Source organism: Atractosteus spatula, chromosome 4 (assembly GCF_055471065.1).
Source record: "Atractosteus spatula isolate fAtrSpa1 chromosome 4, fAtrSpa1.hap1, whole genome shotgun sequence".
NCBI classification, from domain to species: domain Eukaryota; kingdom Metazoa; phylum Chordata; class Actinopteri; order Semionotiformes; family Lepisosteidae; genus Atractosteus; species Atractosteus spatula.
The window spans coordinates 49,074,216-49,089,200 of NC_142709.1; the positions used below are offsets into that span (position 1 = coordinate 49,074,216).

The 14,985-nt window shown below is 38.1% G+C and overlaps 1 protein-coding gene across 1 annotated transcript; it reads left to right on the plus strand.

Annotated features, from left to right (window-relative positions):
• The first annotated feature begins 251 nt into the window (after positions 1 to 251).
• Positions 252 to 8,408, plus strand: LOC148836470 (ephrin type-A receptor 6-like). Its single transcript, XM_088914186.1, has 3 exons — positions 252 to 303; positions 2,205 to 2,296; positions 7,671 to 8,408. The coding sequence occupies exons 1-3, from the start codon at positions 252 to 254 to the stop codon at positions 8,406 to 8,408; spliced, it is 882 nt and encodes a 293-aa protein (XP_088770312.1).
• Positions 8,409 to 14,985: the final 6,577 nt, after the last annotated feature.

Below are 14,985 nucleotides of genomic sequence, written 5' to 3' on the forward strand. Positions count from 1 at the left end.
ACCAATGAAAACTGAAAGGGGATTCAAAATTGGATGGAAAATAGGAGGGCCCAAACTCATGACAAACTTTCAGATGTGCTTAGTTATCAACTTGTCATATGAGCATCCAATCCATCCATACATTTTCTAACCTTCATCCAATTCAGGGTTTGTAGGGGAGCTGGAATCTATCCTGGCAAACAACAGGCACAAAGCAGGGTACTCCTAGTTGGGATGCCAGTCCATCGCAGGGGAGACAAACAGACACAAAAATGCATACTCTCACACCAAGGCCCGTTATCCCAGAAACCAATAAACCTACAGGTACCAGTATGTTTTTGGAATTTCTGGAATGTAAGAGGAAACTGGAGCACCCAGAGGAAACTCACACATATACAAGGTAAGCATACTCAGCTCCACAGATACAGTAGCATTCCCTGTCTGGAATTGAACCCAGGTCCCCAGTGCTGCAAGACAGCTATGCTAACCACTGTGCCACCAGGGCACCTACATCAATAGAATAAGATACAGTTCGTCAAATAGCTTCTTTTCATTTTCATCTGACTTATGGTACATTTGTATGCATTCTTGGGTCTTTGTCTTCTACTTTTTGTGTTTCTGTGGAATAACTCTGAAAAGATTGGAGCTTACCTGCTTAGCTTTGCTGTCTTTGGCTGGATTGCTGCTCGTGGCAGAGTTGTTCCTTTCAGCCAGTCACACTTCGGTTGGGGTTATACACTACGGAAACCTCTGCTTCACACAGCTCCCAGTCTTCCTTTGGCTATGTGCCTGAACCCCTTGAGCCATGGCCCAGAACCCTCAGCTCAAGCTTTGTCAATATCTGTTAGATCCAACAGTACTTGTACAAACTGAAAGCTCCAGAGAAAAGCATTGCTTTAACATGACCTAAAGCAATATGAGCCCCACAGGGTAGAGAGTTTCTGCAATACTTTTAAGAAGCACTAAAGTGAAACTTGTCTTTAAAGGGAAGTATGGATAGATTTCAATTCTGCTGTTGTTTAACACTCCCTCTACATACAATTGCAGGTACAGTATAATGATTGGCACCCTGCACCGTACAATGTAATATTCAAATTGTATATAATTCTAAAAGACACCTTGTAATTTAATCCAGCACTCATTCATACCAGCAAATTGTAATTCTAATATTTTATTGCCTTAACAATTGGAATTTAACACCCATAAGGACAGTATTTCTGTCTGCCACTGGGGTGCTATTCTTGATTTTGTACTTGTGATGTAAAAAAATCTTTAAACCATTTTTTTGCTGTAGGTTTTTAAATTGCAGTCGTAATGTAATTGACAGTTTAGTAATGTTGCAGGGCTACGTTAGAAAATACATGTGACTGTATTGAAGTATTAAAAATGGCATGCCTCCCATAATATCAATAAAACCCAAAATTCAATGAGCTGTTATTGCATTAACCTTTTTTCATAATAACACCTATCCTATGCTGATTTTTTTCATCAAAGAAAAATTAAAAAAAATAGATAGTAGCTGAAATTGACTTTCACTGTAAAATCTGACTGACTTCCTGTCAAATTTCTTATAATTTGTATGAATAATGTAAGAAACAAGAAAAGTTTCTTATATTATTATAAACCTAGTCATGTCAGTAAAAAAGTTAAAATTATCATTTCATCAAAACATTGTGGAAGTACTGGATCTTAACCCTTTTATTTATTTCAATTACTTTATTCATGAAGTTTAAATAACAGTTTATCATATTATTTTATTAAATATATATATTATTAATTAACACAATTGTTCCTGCTACAGTCCACAAACTGTCAGATAAAAAATAAAAAAAGAAATTAATAATTTCAAACCTGTCCAGTATTTCTAAAGACTGCTTTCCTCGAGATGAAAAAATAAGGAAATAATGCACTTAAAATTAAAGTGTCCCAAATGGTTTTCAACAGTTTTACTAAAAACATTTCATTATGTCATTATCATGTAGTGCTACGGACAGTAATATCTTGAGAAAATACGGATTTGCTGGTTGAGGAAATAATTATCGATAATGTCGAAGTCGACTTTAGAGTGCACTACTTTTCTTTCTCTTAATGAAGAGCTACTGTTGTCTTCAAAGTATTTAATTATAGCACAAGCAGAAGCAGAAAAAGGGAAAACAATTGGGTCATTTCATCCACCTTAAGGTTCAGTAACAGCACAGGCTTTATCTCATTTTTTATAACTGCAGGACAGCACAATGGTGCAGTGGATAGCATTGCAGGGGCCCTGGGTTCTGCTGTGTCCGAGTTCACACGGGTTTCTTCTGGGTACTACGGTTCCGTACATTTAGTTGTACATTTTTATTTAACGGCACATGCCACTGATATTTTTTGTACATATGCGCAGTACTCATTGTACATTTTATTATTCAACTGTATATACTTTTAAATGGTACATACATCACTGAGATTTGTTTTTGTCTGTAGGTTTTTTATTTTATTTTATTGGAATTGATGTTGACTCCTGCACTAAGAGAAGTTCCTTGGATATTTTGTACTTGGTGAATAAAAGTTTCTGATTCTGATTCCTCCCACAGTCCAAAAAAAAACATGCTTATTTAACTTAGGTTAATTGCCTTCTGGGATAATTGGCCCTGGTGTAACAGTGTGCCTTTCTGTGTCTGTATTTCTGCTTGGCAATGGACTGGCATGTATCCTGCCCACACCAGTTGTTTACCGGGACAGACTCCAGCTCTCCCACAGCCCTGAGTACAAAGTGGTTAGAAAAATGGCTGGATAATAACCACAGTGAATGCTCACCAAGAATACTATTTGGAATGGCAAACATCTGTGGGAAAAACAGTCAATTTTAAGGTCAAACCAGTTTTGCTTGTTATCTAATGTTATAAAGGTGCTGTAGCAGAAAGTGTTTTTACGTCATGCATACAGTAGGGGTTAACATTAAAAGCAGAGAGGTTGGAGGTTTTAAAGACAGAAAGCAAACATGTACAGTAGGCACTGACAGAAGTCTGAACAGATTTTAAGTGCTTCTTTTCATTTCAGTAGTGAAGGCTACAGAGACCTGAACATGTTGTCTGGTCAATAACTTTACCTCATGTGTTTGATCCCAATACATACAGTACGCTACTGTATGATTTCAGTTTCATTGCTGTTCTTTTTATACAGAGGAACAGGCCATTGGATCTTCTGATGTTCTAACATATAGTGGATGTGCTTGTATACCAGTTTGAATCTCACCACATTTTTTTACAGTTAATAACAGCTAAACAACATAAAAATGAAAACTCCAGCCCATATTCTGTCTGTCCATTGATCTTCAGCAGGTACTAAAATCCTAATGTGTAGCTGCTTCATTATGTTCATTGTGTAAAATCAGCTAAACCTACAGTATACAGTAAGTCATGCACGGGAATACTACAGTAGTTGTAATAATAATAGATGCAAAAAAATATAATGTGGTTTGTTTTTCTTATGAAATTATGTACTGTAGGTTTGTTGTACAGTATGTAATAAGCTTTATTGTCTAATTAAACCTTTATGTATGCACACATTGTATGTAACACTTTATTTAATCAGGACTTTATACAAAGCAAATAAACATTTACACTACTATAGTGAAGTAAATGTCTCTGAACCATTTGCAGTTTAATATGCTGAGAGGCATTAAAGACTTAACAAATGAGTATTTAAACCAGTAGCAGTTGTTGTGTCTTTAATGCCTCTCAGCACATCATTGTTACTTTCTGACATTGTGAAGCAATTTCAGTTGAAGGGTGATTTAACATTTCATTTTCTGCCGTAGTTGCAGTAAGGTTCACTGTGCACCTGCACAGGATTAATAGAGGGGAAAGCTCTGTCTGTGACCTGGGCAAGCACCCCCAATTACTTTTCATTGCACTGAGATGGGAGTTAACAGTGTGGTGCAAGTACAGCAATACATGCTGTTTTAAACATGATGTTGTCATTGATTTTCGTTTTCCAGAATTTTACTTGGCGTTTGGGCATCCAAAACTGTAAATCCACCTTTAATATTGTACCAATTTGCTTCACAGATTGTAGAAGCTGTGCTTTCACTGTTAGCATGCGTGACTGTATTCACCCATAATTAAATTAAGCAGCACTGAAGAATTAATGACACAGCAAACATTGATCAACAGTGACTTGTCTTTACTAAAGATGATCTGAAACATACAGAGGATTGCTTTCAGAAGGCATTACTGTACATGATTCCTATCTGTGGCAATGAACAGCAGTCTGATGGATGAAATCAATGTCCGATTCAATGCCTATGGCACGTTGATGCTGTCCAGGCTTTGTAGAGTTTTTAGACGAGAAAGCCTGTGGTAGAAGATGTCCACATTAGTTGAGGAAGTATTCAGAAGGACTGTGTTGCTTGACAGAGCAAGCTAGGGAAACAGTAATTGGTGATGATGCTGCAGGCAATGGATTATAAAAATGGAAGGTACAATATGGAGAGTTTTAGGACATGTGAAAATCGAAACAAAGTCCTATCACAAAATCACAAACACAGTATCACAACCCTGTCCATTAACACGTCTTCTAAAGCAGTGGTCCTGAAGACCACTCCTGACATCTGTGTGTTGTAGGTCGTCTAGTTTTAGATCCAGCGAGCTATTCATCACAGGCTAATTAAATTAAATGTTGTATTTGGGTCATAATTTTACATTCGCTTCTGGATCTTAAAAAGCAACTTATACTCACACGAGCAAGTGGTTAGAACAATCCATAACATTTAATCAAATGAAACTGTAGCAAACTACTACAGTGGGGACAGAAATTAAAGTGACACTAACAGTGCAAGTTCTCGAATAGGAGTTCTCCTCCATTAGAAATATCAGAATTTGTTGTGCTTCCCTAAACCCCAGATGAATAAAAAGAGCAGAACAATCAAAGATGTTTACTGTTAAGCAGTAATACCACTGGTGTCTGCTCTGTCACATTGGCAGTTATGGAATGCAAGAAAGACCGTTTTTTTCACTTTGAAAAAAAAAAGGTTGTTTTCTACCTCCAGCTAATAAATGATGAAATTCATTAAACTTCTAAACTTTGATGTCTTGAAATCCACACACATTCACTGTATTGGATATACGGCTAACCTAAATTCTATGGTAGTTTAATGAAAAAAAATGTCAAATCTGAAATCCAATCTGAAAACAATCATGGTTTTGAAAAGTGCAGTTATGTAACTTATCACTGAGACAACATGGAGTTTTTATATTGTACAATATAGCATCAGAAATGATATTTCTAGGACAGCTGAAATTATATAATATCCTTTATTTCCTGCTGAATCTGGTTTCAATTTATTTTGTACTTTGGCTGAATTGTGAAAGTCTCTACCGAGACTCTTGAGCTTAAACCCCAGAGACCCAGGGCAAAGGCTGAGCAGCAATCATTGATTGAAATGTTATTTGTCAAAGATTTTTTAAATCTAAATAGTAAATATCAAATAAATAGAGTTTCAGATGTATTAAAGAAGCCACATGATTTTACACTTTTTACATGAAACAGCCACTCCAGTGAGTGTCAAGATCTTACAGGCTTGCAGAACAGCAGTGATAGGCAGGCCACACCTTACCAGTTTGGCACTATGAAGCTTGCAGCATGGTAAATGACTCCAGAAGTTTGAGTAGCATGACTACAGCCCCTCATTTCTTGCTGTGAGTCAACTCTTAGAACTGGCAATGCACTAATTCCAAATTGAGTGGTTGTATTACGATATATTGTTATGAACAGGGGTAAGGAAAACAGAGAATTACAGAAAATGCATCAAGCGGGTTAATCAGTAATGAAAATAAATAACCAAAAACCCTCATATTCTCAAGATGTGCCAAGAATATACCTGAGCAGTTGGTGTAATTAGAGGCACCTGCGTTTTTTGTTCTCAGCATTGGTGAAAAGAGTAATTAATCAGGCACACTGGGTTCAACAAATATTTATTAATAATGACAATAACACATTGAAAACAGACATTACAAAATATAACATACAGTACAAGTTACTTTATTTACAAATGAGGCACCTTGGAAGCCTACGTCCTGTTTGTGTTTATCCTTATTTTGCCATTTCCTTGCCCAAACTTGTTATTGTATCAACCTCTGTGTTCTTTTGTACCCTGTTACTTGTCTACTCTCGTTTGTACTCGTAGTTCACTTGTGTATTTGTGTGAAGTTTTGTGTATAGAGTTAGTTCAGGTTGTTGGGTACATTTTGCACACACGTAGTTGATTCTTGTATTAGTCACACTAGTTTAGTACGGGTGAGTGCCGTTTGTCTTATATGGTTTTGGGTAGTCAGTGGAGGTTAGCTAGAGTGTTGAAGTCGCCGAAGACTGTGTGTTTCGGGTTCTCTTTTGTAGTCAGGTTAGCTTTCCCTCACTTTCCTAGCCAGCTCCATTTTGTTTGTTATTTTCTTTTCTTGGCACCACTCTAGTTCCCTTACCCTGTGTGTTATTGTGTCCTATTATGTACCAGTCACCTATTCAACTTAAAATCATCACTTTTGCACTGACCCTTGTTATCACGCTTCCTAGTCCCTCACCAGAACCCAACTGCTTCCAAAAATTATTCTAAATGTTACACCCCTTTACCCCAGACACTAACACCAACCAAAAAAAAACAAAAAAAAGCATTCAAATCCTACACAGTATAATGCCTAGGAGGCCTAAAAGAGAAATAAACATGCCTTCTAAAGCAAACAGAATCTAATGAACAATTAAATCTCTCTTCTAATAAATGTGGATGATACGAAGTGAATAGGAAGCTTACTGTATCCCCTTTTTCTAAAATGCATTCACAAACCAGGAGAGATCGTTTTTTACTTGTAGATTCTCTCGACAGGAAATTAGATGTCCCTAAAACAACAGAATGGCAAGCTCTCTTAACAAGGTTCAAATACTTAACTTGAATCTGGTCTGAAAGGCTGATCAGAGCAAGGACCTCCCACCTCCGCTGTCTCTTCTCTCCTTGTGTTTTGCTGTTCATCCTCTTGCCTATCTTCCTCTCTCTGTGTGTCCCTCTTTTTATCCCGTGTTCGTGATTGCTGGTGACTCTTAATGATTTTCCAAGAACTTAATTAACCAAGATAAACCAGATGATTTCTTTGATCAATGTGTCTCAGACCAAAACAATTCAGTAAACACATCAGTTCCTTTTTTGCTCTGAAGCTCCCAAGACCTGCAAATGTTGATACAAGTTAGATGTTGACCACTGTCTCTTAAATTCTTAATGAACCCAATAACCCCTTTCAATAGGCATAACAGTAACATAATGTATATTTTTCAGTGCATCAAGAATCTATGAATATGAGATGTCAGTGTGCTCATGATGTTACACAGGGAACATAAGAATATAAAGCAGTTACAAACAAGAAAAGGCCATTCAGTTCTTCTAGCCTGTTTGGTGATTTCTCCATCTCATCTCATCAAGGATGCCAAAGGGCAAAAATCTATCACACGATCTCAAACTGAAAGTATATGTCCTCTTACGTAGACATATTAGTACTTCCTTGAATATATTAAGACCTTTTGACATTAGTTTTTATTAATGCGAGTTGTTTTCAGGCTGTTTTAGTTGCCATTTCAAGACCGTGCAAGCTGGTAATTTTTTTGTAAACTCTGAATAGCACAAAATGGTCTCCGCCTAGAGAAATAACAGTCTCTCCTGTTCTTTGCAGTGGGATGCCATCACAGAAATGGACGAGCACAACAGACCGATCCACACCTTCCAGGTCTGCCACGTCATGGAGCCCAACCAGAACAACTGGCTGAGGTCCAACTGGATCTCCCGCGAGGCAGCGCAGAAGATCTTTGTGGAGTTGCGGTTCACCCTGCGGGACTGTAACAGCATCCCATGGGTCCTGGGCACCTGCAAGGAGACTTTCAACCTCTACTACATGGAGACAGACGAGTCCCACGGCGTCAAGTTTAAAGCCAGCCAGTACACCAAGATCGACACCATCGCGGCGGACGAGAGCTTCACGCAGATGGACCTGGGCGACCGCATCCTCAAGCTGAACACAGAGGTGCGGGAGGTGGGGCCCATCACCAAGAAGGGCTTCTACTTGGCCTTCCAGGACATTGGCGCCTGCATTGCCCTGGTGTCTGTGCGCGTCTACTACAAGAAGTGCCCCTTCACCTTCCGAAACCTGGCCATGTTCCCGGACACCATCCCGCGCGTGGATTCCTCCTCGCTGGTGGAGGTGCGGGGGGCCTGTGTGAGAAACGCGGAGGAGAGAGACACACCCAAGCTGTATTGTGGTGCAGACGGGGACTGGCTTGTTCCGCTGGGCCGCTGCGTCTGCAGCGTGGGCTACGAGGAGCTGGATGGGTCCTGTCTAGGTAAGAGAGAAATCCCATTCACGTTTTGCTACAATATGCACTTTCCTTCCAGAATGGACTACAGTAGGTGTTAGCTTGGACATTTTAAATGAACCAGCAAATAGTGCCTGGCTTAAACATTAACTAAAAACCATTCACTTTAAACAATGCCAAAAATATAGGCATATACCAAAAATATATATTGGTAAGTCAGCACAGTTTATCTCTGATATATTGGCCGGACACCAATATTTCTGAACACTACTGTGCCTTTTATTCATAATGTCTAGTTGTTATACCTACAACATCTACATGTACAGTATATCCTCTTTATTCTGGCCTAATGGCTGCTTTTCCAATGCAGTTAACTTCATGTGGGATAGGCAGATTGTTACAGAACTATACACCACCATAATTCTTATTCATTAGATATTATATGTACTGTACTGTATATTACATCATTGATCATGGATGTGCTCATGAGCTTGGTTTTCCAGTTGAGAGCAGCTAAAGTTAAGTTGCTCTTGGCTTTTGCAGTGTGGTTTGTCTTGACAAACTGGACAGAAGGCTTCTATGGTCACAAATTTAGGAGCATAATGATGTTGGTAAATTAATTAACTAGGTTATTGGAGGTCATTCTGAAATATTTTAGCTGGTGTCTGTTGAAGCTGTTCAGAAGACCTGAAACCTACACCTTTCACAAATGGGGATTTGTACCTGCTGTTGTTTTACAGATAGTTTACAGTACAAGGCCTGTGTGTCTGCCTCCAGTACAAATTTATTTTTTTCATGCATCAATCAGTCAAATGGCGCTGAGCTTATAACTGTTTTTCTGGCCTTTCGTGGGAACAAGTGGACATTGTATCAATTCTCCATAGGGCAGACAAAATGAAATCAGTGGTGCTTCAGTTTAAAAAAACATCTGCTCTGTGCTCATGAAGGGTACGCTGGTTTATTGTAATTCAACAATGCCATCCCCCTTCCAGAGTGCCAGCATAGTGCTCTCCACATGTAAGTATACAAAGCAGACAGAGAGGTGACATATCTGAACTATAGCTGCATTATCTTGATACTGTCAGCTTCAGTTAGTTATTCTTTTGTTATTCATTGAATTTAGATATACCCTGCATAGGTTAAATCTAATGGGAAAATGTCTTACCACAGTAGGATTTTTTAAAAGTGCTGGTTTTCCTAAGATGAATAAAGGATTTGTATACACTAAAACAAATACTACAAGAAGACAGAAAAGTGAAGGTATAAGCTCTTATATTTTTAAAGGTTTGTCTACCCCTGGCATTTGCAGCCTGCTGTATCGCTGAAAAGGTAAAGGTTACAATCACACATCTCTGTCAAGTGGTGGATCTTTAATGTGGCTGCAGAGTGAATCTGTAAGCAGCTCAGAAACCTTCTGCAGACTCTTAAAGGGAAGCCACCAATAGCCAGTATTTTGGAATTATATTCCTCTGTACCATCATATTTTAGTGGCACTTACCCTTATCTCACTTCCTGTTGGTTTCCACTCAAGGATACATTTATCTTTAATATTAGTGGAGCATTTTGACCACATTCTCTTCAGATACCTCTGTTCAATGTCAGCAACGGTGTGTATGCTCAGGTGAATTTTTAAAGTAGATCAACTTACAATATACAGTATGCCAAATCATATCATGTTGATTGTATATAAAGAGCAAGAAATCAGTTGACCTTACACCTTTTCTGAATAGTGTAGTAGCTTCAGTAAAGTGGCAATGGCTTGCTCTGCTGATAGCTAATTTTATTCTGTTTACATATCCTGTAGCATGTCATCTTCATGGTATAAGGAAGTCTGAGGTGAGGTTCTAATATGTTTTGCAACTGGTGTTGTTATCACCATATGGCCATTCAGTGACTTCTAGTGGCTGTGAAGTAAACTTAACTGGCGCTGCCACCTCTCTGCCAAGTGTTACTACTACCCAAGCAAGTCCTGAGAGGTGAGAAGATCAAAGATTTCTTTGTCTCAAAAAAGAATCACCCACCCTGTCATTTAGAGATTCACCATCTGCTCCTCTTGTGATCACCACCTGCAAAAAAAAAAAAGAACACTGGGGCCGATATCACCTTCCCTTGTATTTCGAGAAAGACATGCCGGGATGAGGGTTGATGACCTTGAATCCTGAAATCCACAATTTGAAACCCATTTGAGACCATGTGGTTCCTCAACTCATTTTCACACCTTGACCTCTTAAAATTAAAAGGTTCAAAGGCTCGGTCACATCATACATATATATGTATTTCTCTATATCAAAGAAAAGATTTGGAATCTCATGATGATACTTATCATTTTGCTGTACTATTGTATATGCATTGCTTTTTTACAAGTACTGTATGTAAATAATTCATGCGTCAGCAAGCCAGTAAATGTGAGAATTGATTGCTGTTCCCATTGTGTTCAATCCGGTACACACACGCCTGCACTCTGGATATGTTATGTTACACTAAATGCTTACACAAGATCACTGTCTTTCTTTATCGAGACACATACTGTACAGTACTGTATTGTGTGACTGGAATATTGAGGACACGTATTAACAAGAAATCTTTTCTTTTTTCATTTGCTTCATCTGCTTTTATGATTTTGCAATTCAAAATAATTACACTGTCCCGGTTCTACTAGAAATCACTCCACATATTGTGTGAAATTACTGTATCTGTCGTGACAACTACATTTAATACATTTTTTTGTGATCCAATTTTATGGGTGGAAGGAAAAAGTGCAAAACAACATGGCATAGAAAAACAATCCTGTTTCCTTCCTTGCCACCCTGCTCTATCTTAAAAAACCCTGCCAGGGGGTACCATATTCCCCCCTCAACACGGGCTCAATCTAAGAAAATCTTGGAATCAGATACAAAGAAGTGTCAATTTTTATTTTGTGGGAGAGGATTTTTAAACCCATCAACAGAATGTCAGTGCAGGCTGAGTGTACAATTTCTGTCTAGCAAGTTATCTTAAAACAGAGAATAGGAGGCACTTCTTTACCCAAAAGGTTGTGACTGTATGAAAGAAGCTACCCAGCCATGTGGTTGAAGGTGATACTTTGGCTTCCTTCAAGAAACAGCTGGATGAGATCCTTTGATCTTTGATATATTAACTACTAAGTACCAAACAGGCTTGATGGACAGAGTGGCTCCCTTTTTGTTTCTAAACTTTCTTATGTTCTTATGTAAATAGGGCCATGGTGATAAAAACTGTATTCTGAGCACCCATAAATTCAGGTTTAAAAGTCTTATGCTGTTAAAAAATGTCAGTCAGATTGCAAATCCTTTTGAATCATACTACGTGGTTAAAATTGTATTTTCAATCAGGATCATGGTACATTAAGCTGAAATAAACAGACAATGCACTAGCTATATTAGATTTGTCGAACAACACCCTGACTTCAAAGCTTTGCTGTGCACCCAGCTGTAAATGTGAGAGGAGGATAATGAGCAGCAGAATGTAGCTGTAGGATTGCTTTCACTCGTTATCTCTACAGATTCTGAAACATTATTTTAATTTCCTTGCCATGCTGTGTGACAATAGACTGCATTTAGTGCTGCTTATTTGTTTATAAATTTAATTTCAGCTTGCTCACAAAAATGCAAGAGGCTTAAATGACATCATGTGAGCCTTATGGGTTTATTTGTTCACTTTAGAAGCATCTGTTTAAAAAATGCTGTTTGGGGTCTCCAGAGGAAATGTCAGGCAGGTTTGTAGATGTTTGAGCAGGTGGACAGGGGTCTGTGTGAAACAGAGCTGTGGTGCAGGCCTGGGGTTGCAGTAGTAAATTTTCTAGCTAGGGTCTGCAGGAGATCTGCAAATGATCTCTTTCTTTTTAATTTGGCTGCTTCTTATTTAATACCATTTAATACAACAGATCAACCTTTTTGTTCCTTCCTGTGTACTGTAGTAAAAGTGTGTGATGAACTATATTAAGTAAATGTAAGTGTTGTCAAGGATGAAAAAAACAATGAAATTGCACAAACAAAGGTACTGTACTACTTTCCCAAACAGATTACCTATTAAAAATAACCACTGCTACGAGAAACCATTGCAAAGAAACATGGAGGCAGACTGTCAGGAGTAATTAATTGCCTTGATTCTAGATTTTGGTTTTCTTTTTGTTTGCTTGATTGTTTATTTGGAGCTCCTGAAACTTTATTGATTTATTGACTAATGCTTTATAGTTCTGTGAGACTGAGAAGTGTTTCAAGTAGGTGAAGGATTGAGATCATTGAATTGCAGATAAATCTTGCCTGGCCCACTTTTCCATCCTCTGTATACCGAACACATTCCTAATTACTGCCATTTATTAGGTTTAGAGCTAAAACAGAATTATTTCACTGTTTCCTTCAAATGACTGAGCAGACACTTTTTAATTAAAACGTTTGCTAAATAAAGCTATCCCATGCTTTAACAAGCAGAAAACTTAATCTAAATACTCTGTTTTCTAAGAATAAAATAGTCAGTATGCCCCTGATAATAATGAACCACATCCACCTCAAGTCTGTTTTTTTTGTTGTCTTTAGTTTGCTTTTTATCCATGACTGCAGTGATGATTTTGCACTTTTCTTAAGATATGTAAGGAAATTTTAGCAGACAGCAATACATACTGTTTAAGAAATAAACTGAGGGTAAGGTCTGAGTCCCAGGTGTGCTTTCTTTTCTTTTTCACGCTGTGCCTTCTCTTCAGTGGCAATCATTTAGCTTGGCTGTTGATTTTTGAAAATGACTTCCTAGTTACATCTTGCTGAGATAAAATATAAATCTTCAAAAGGAGCCTTCAGGTTGCTGAAATACAAGTGACATAAACTACTGTATGTTTTTTCATACTTCCTTATGGAGTTTGGAAACATGCTGAATAAGCCACAATCTTGTTCCAAATACCAGAACAACATGGTGGAATTTATAACCATATACTGTATAGTGAATCTGCGCACCACAGTGACACAGTAGTTAGCATTGCTGTCTCACAGCACTAGGGCCCTAGTTTCAATTCTGGACCTGAGCTGCTATCCGTTTGTATGTTTTTTCTGTGTTCATGTGGGTTTCCTCTGGGTGCTCTGATTTCTCCCCCAAAGCCCAAAAAGATACTGTACTGCCAAGTTAAGTAGCTTCCTGGAAAATTTGCCCTGGTGTGTGTGCATGTAGAATACAATATGTGTCTGTTTCTGTGTGTCTGCCCTGCAATGGACTGGCATTCCATCCAGGGTGTACTCTGTCTTGTGCCCATTGCTTGCCGGCACAGGCCCCAGCTCACCTGCAGCACTGAATTGGAAGAAGCAGTTAGAAAATGAATGGATGGATGGAATTGGAAATTGGGATGTTAAACACATCAAGTACTTTGGGGCCTTAAAGGAATCAATCAATGCATGTATTAAAACAGTAATAAAATGTGCAAAATAAACCAGTACCAGAGGACAAATATATAGTATGTGAATTGTACATGGGAATTTGAGACTGATCTAGAATTTGGGGATTATAAAAGATATAAATCCTAAAAAGGTTAAAATAAGCTAAAACACTCTTTATCATAGCCAACCTTAGAATTTAAATCAGTTTCATATAATTGTTTCAGTACTCATACAGAAGATAGTAAACTGTACAAGACAAGTGAATTCAAATGACTCTCTCGAATTAAACTTTATCAAACATGTTTGAAATAATACATTCTTAATACAATGAATGTAGACATTGAAAGTATAGTCATCCAAAGCAGTAGGTTTTGGGCTTTTAAAAATCCCATGGGGGAAAGACATGCTGAATCAGCTCTCAGCATCTAATCCTCGTCCATTAGCTCTGTGTCGAAGGAAGATTGGTGGACACAGAAACAGTAGAAGAGTTCAGCTTAGCCTCACAATGAAGACAGCTTCCCAAATGGAAAGGATTCCGTGCTCAGCTTCGTGATGAAGTCAGCCTTCCTGGAATGTGCACAATATCTCTGTACATGGCAAGATTTAAATCCTGAGACATCTTGTCACATTTTTTCTTATCACTTACTTCTTAACATCATGATCGTAGTTTTACTGCTATAAGGTTTTGTTTTGTTTCAGGAGAATACAGAATCAACAGTAAACGTGATTTGTGTTAAAGACATGAGCTACTGAACTGAACAACAATAGCCACTGGCCTAGACTGTGAGCTCTTCTAAATTATGTTTCCCATGTTTTCAGCTCATAAGAAAATTAGATTTTTTCTATTAATAAACAATGTGTAAATGGCATCTTGTGTGCAGATTTAGCATCTTTAAAGCAATAAAGAAAGAAAAAAACAACACTATGCTTTTCAGAAACAAAGTGAATGCAGGATTTTTAAAGAATAACATCTTGATGAAAACAATTTCCTCATAGAAGTATGATTTTGATACAGTACAGTACATGAAAAATAAAGACAGCTCGCTTGAATTAGGGCGAGCAAAGAAATTGAACAGTTCTGCTCAAAAGCATTTGCATCACAGTTCTACTGGTCACTTGCTGCTTCAGCTCCTCTCTTCAGCTGTACTCCATGTGTCTTCACTAATGTTAGGCCCAGCGGCTGCATGTTCTGTCTGTTTAGTGGTGGGCACGGTGGAAAATTCATGGTTGCGAAACCGTTACTATTGTTCACCTCCAAAGGCTTCTAGCCTCATTTTGCTGACTTCCTCGGCAACCACTT